The sequence below is a fragment of the Zeus faber genome, assembly GCF_960531495.2.
Source record: "Zeus faber genome assembly, chromosome: 19".
Taxonomy (NCBI): Eukaryota; Metazoa; Chordata; class Actinopteri; order Zeiformes; family Zeidae; genus Zeus; species Zeus faber.
Window position 1 is genome coordinate 16,322,067 of NC_137206.1, and position 2,949 is coordinate 16,325,015.

Genomic DNA, 2,949 nt, shown 5'->3' on the forward strand with positions numbered 1-2,949 from the left:
GAACTTGGATCTTCAATTAACTCATGATCGACTTTGGCTAACTGGCACTTTAATAAGCTGGCTAAGTACAAACGGGTTTGCTTTATGTAGTAAAAGCTAGTGTTATCATTCAAAAAAATAGCAGAGTGAACAGCAATGACACCCTTACTGAGGTGACAACGCTTGGACATCATTTGACATAATCTGACGCGATCCACCGATAATCAAAATGACAGTCTGCAGGGGGCTCAAAGTTCGACTCGCCTCGTTTAAATGTCGTGTAATTATGTAGTGCATTTACATTAGTGTTCTCCCTCACTCGATTTGTCTTCAAGTATTTGTGTCATTTAATCCTTTCAGAAAATAAAGTTTGCGGGTTTTTCTTCTTCCTTCTCATTAGGCCTCTGTTTGTGAAGCTTACACCGGGGAACCCTGCTCTCCTCTGACCACCGGATCCCCACACCGCATCGAAAATGCATGTTTACGCTGTGCATTTAAAGTAACTTTGCTATCAACCCCCACATTCTTATAACGGACCGTGTCAGATATAGGTCTCTATAAAGCGAATCCACCAGCGTCTCACCGATCCCCCCCCAAAAAAAAGAAACAAACTAAAAAATCTCAACAGTGGAATGGAGGACCGGACACCGACGTCGTCACCTGGAGACGAATCAAGAGCCACCGGAACCAATCATCGGAAAACTAGGGTTTTCTGTAAACCTTGCTTCAAATCTCTTAACTGAACCCAAAAGTGCAAATTGCTACCGCTGTCCTGTCTCTACTGCCCTCAGTAGTGCTTCTCCTGCAGGTAATCTTTCATCTTGTTGGGTAAAGGCAGTTTCTGAATCAGGTCTATCCTGGTGTACTGTCGAATGACAAAGCGACACAGATACTGCAGCGAGCGCACTTGCATAAATCGCGACACGGGGTTCGTCAGTCGGACTGGGTAGGTGGCGGACCCCGGTAAGCGTGACCTGGAATAGCAGAAAGCGCCGTTCTCCGAGTCTTTGATGGAGTGTTCGATCAGGTCCACGATGGACGTGTGGCCCTCCACGTCGGGCTGCTCGTAAAAGCTGAAGCGTCCGTTGGAGTGTTCTATGCGGGTGTGGAGGGTTTTGCCCTGCGACCGGAAGCTCAAGCTGAGGAGGTACCTGTCGTCCGAGCTGTCTCTGACCAGGAACGAGCCGTCCACCAGGTTGACCAGCTTCTCCTCCGCCTCCCAGCGGGTGATCGGGCCCCAGTACCAGCCCTGCCTCGCCAACTTCTTCAGCTCCTCCGTTAGGCTGGTCACCACCATAGGTCCGCTGCTCTGAACCGACTCGTACACCCGACTGACCCCGGGAGCCGAGTTTGGGTCAAAGTTGAGGTGGTGTCTTACCCTTTCAGCGACCTGAGCTGACCGGAGCTCCGCTGAGCTGAACCCTGAAAACGTTCGAGGGAGTTCCCTATTATTGGTCATGGGTGGCAAAAGGGGGGAGAGGGGGGGCGGGACATCTACTGCAGAGCTTTGGAGCATTACGCCAGCAGAGCCAATGAGAAGGCCATTAACAGAGGGCTCCATGAAGAGGTCCGGAGGCGTGCTACTGACCAGGTCATGGTCCTCTTGGCCATGGTCTATGTGAAGGGATGCACTGTCTGCTTCAGTTACCACCTCCATGGGAGAGGAATTGTCCAGGCAAAAAGAGTGGGATCCCTCAGGATACATTCCCTCATCTAAAGGCATAGTGTACTGAATGTAGTCCTGAGGCGTCAGCCCGAGCACCACAGGCACATCATGTTCGTCAATGTTCAGATGAAGCTCGCCATTTTGCGGCTGCTGGAGATTCTTTATGGATTCTGCTGGGTCTTGGAAGAGTCCTTCCATCTGAAAGTCATGGAATTCCTTCCTGACGCCATTTAGGCTCGGACTCGGACTCGGGGAGTGGACCATGGCTTTTACTTTCACCTCCATCTTGATGCAGGCCTCATCCGAGTTGACGGACCTGAGGGGCCACGGTGAGGGACTGTAGTGGTGGCCTCGCAGGGAGGAAGACCTTAGGGGCCGCTGAGCTTTCACCTCATTAAAGCTAATGGGCACAGAGGAAGATGAGAACGTATCATCATCTTCCACGGAGCCCATGGCCGATGAGCCTCCCTTTACCTTAGCCTTTTGCTTGGCAGACAGCCTTCTCTTGAGCGAGCCCATCAGACTCTCGCTCTTGGAGCGGCCCTTATTCTGTCCTCCCTTGTCGTCCTCACCCGCGAGATCGCAGCCTGTGAGGTCTTTGGTGTAGCAGCCCCCGAACAATGACTCCTCCTTAGAAAAGTCTGGAGTCAGAGATGGCTGCTGGAGCATGACAAAGTCACCCTCCTCTTTGCCCTTTATGTTTAGGGACTTTCGGATGGTCTTAAGGCTTATCTTCTTCATTCTAACAGGTCCTCTGAGGTGGGAGCATGGGATGGGATGGCTCTCCTGGTATCCTGATGAAAGTGCTATCCACAGAGTCCTCCCATCAGGCCCCAGAGAACTAGTCATGCATGTAGTAGAGTCACCATACCCTGCAGGGGAGAGAAGACAAACACAAGCTGATCTTTCAGGGTATTTTGAGAGATAAATGGTTATATACTAGGGCTGTCAAAGTGAATGCGTTAATAACAGATTAACGCAACACATATTTAATTTTTAACATTAGTTATGAGACCAAATACTTGCGTACCCATTTAACTTTCACGTTCTATGTTTGGATAATGAAAGCAGCTGGGCAACAGCAGTTGCTCTCACTGGAGACTACTGGACATCAGTGAGTAACAACTCCCTCAGGGTAAGAGTGCATCACATCAATGAAAATATGAAACTGCGTTCACATGCTCTGACCATGACTAAAACAGAAGTGAGGCACTGTGCTGAAGCATTTCATGTAAATAGACTTTTGTGTCTTAGAAACTGGCTCAGTGCAAAGGGATTGGAGAACGATGGCGGCTCTTTTATAG

The 2,949-nt window shown here is 49.8% G+C and overlaps 1 protein-coding gene across 1 annotated transcript; it reads right to left on the reverse strand.

Moving 5' to 3' along the window:
• Positions 1–766: 766 nt before the first annotated feature.
• Positions 767–2,494, reverse strand: socs6a (suppressor of cytokine signaling 6a; the record flags this gene model as incomplete). Its single annotated transcript, XM_080020708.1, has 1 exon — positions 767–2,494. The coding sequence occupies one exon, from the start codon at positions 2,492–2,494 to the stop codon at positions 767–769; it is 1,728 nt and encodes a 575-aa protein (XP_079876834.1).
• Between the last annotated feature and the right edge of the window lie 455 nt (positions 2,495–2,949).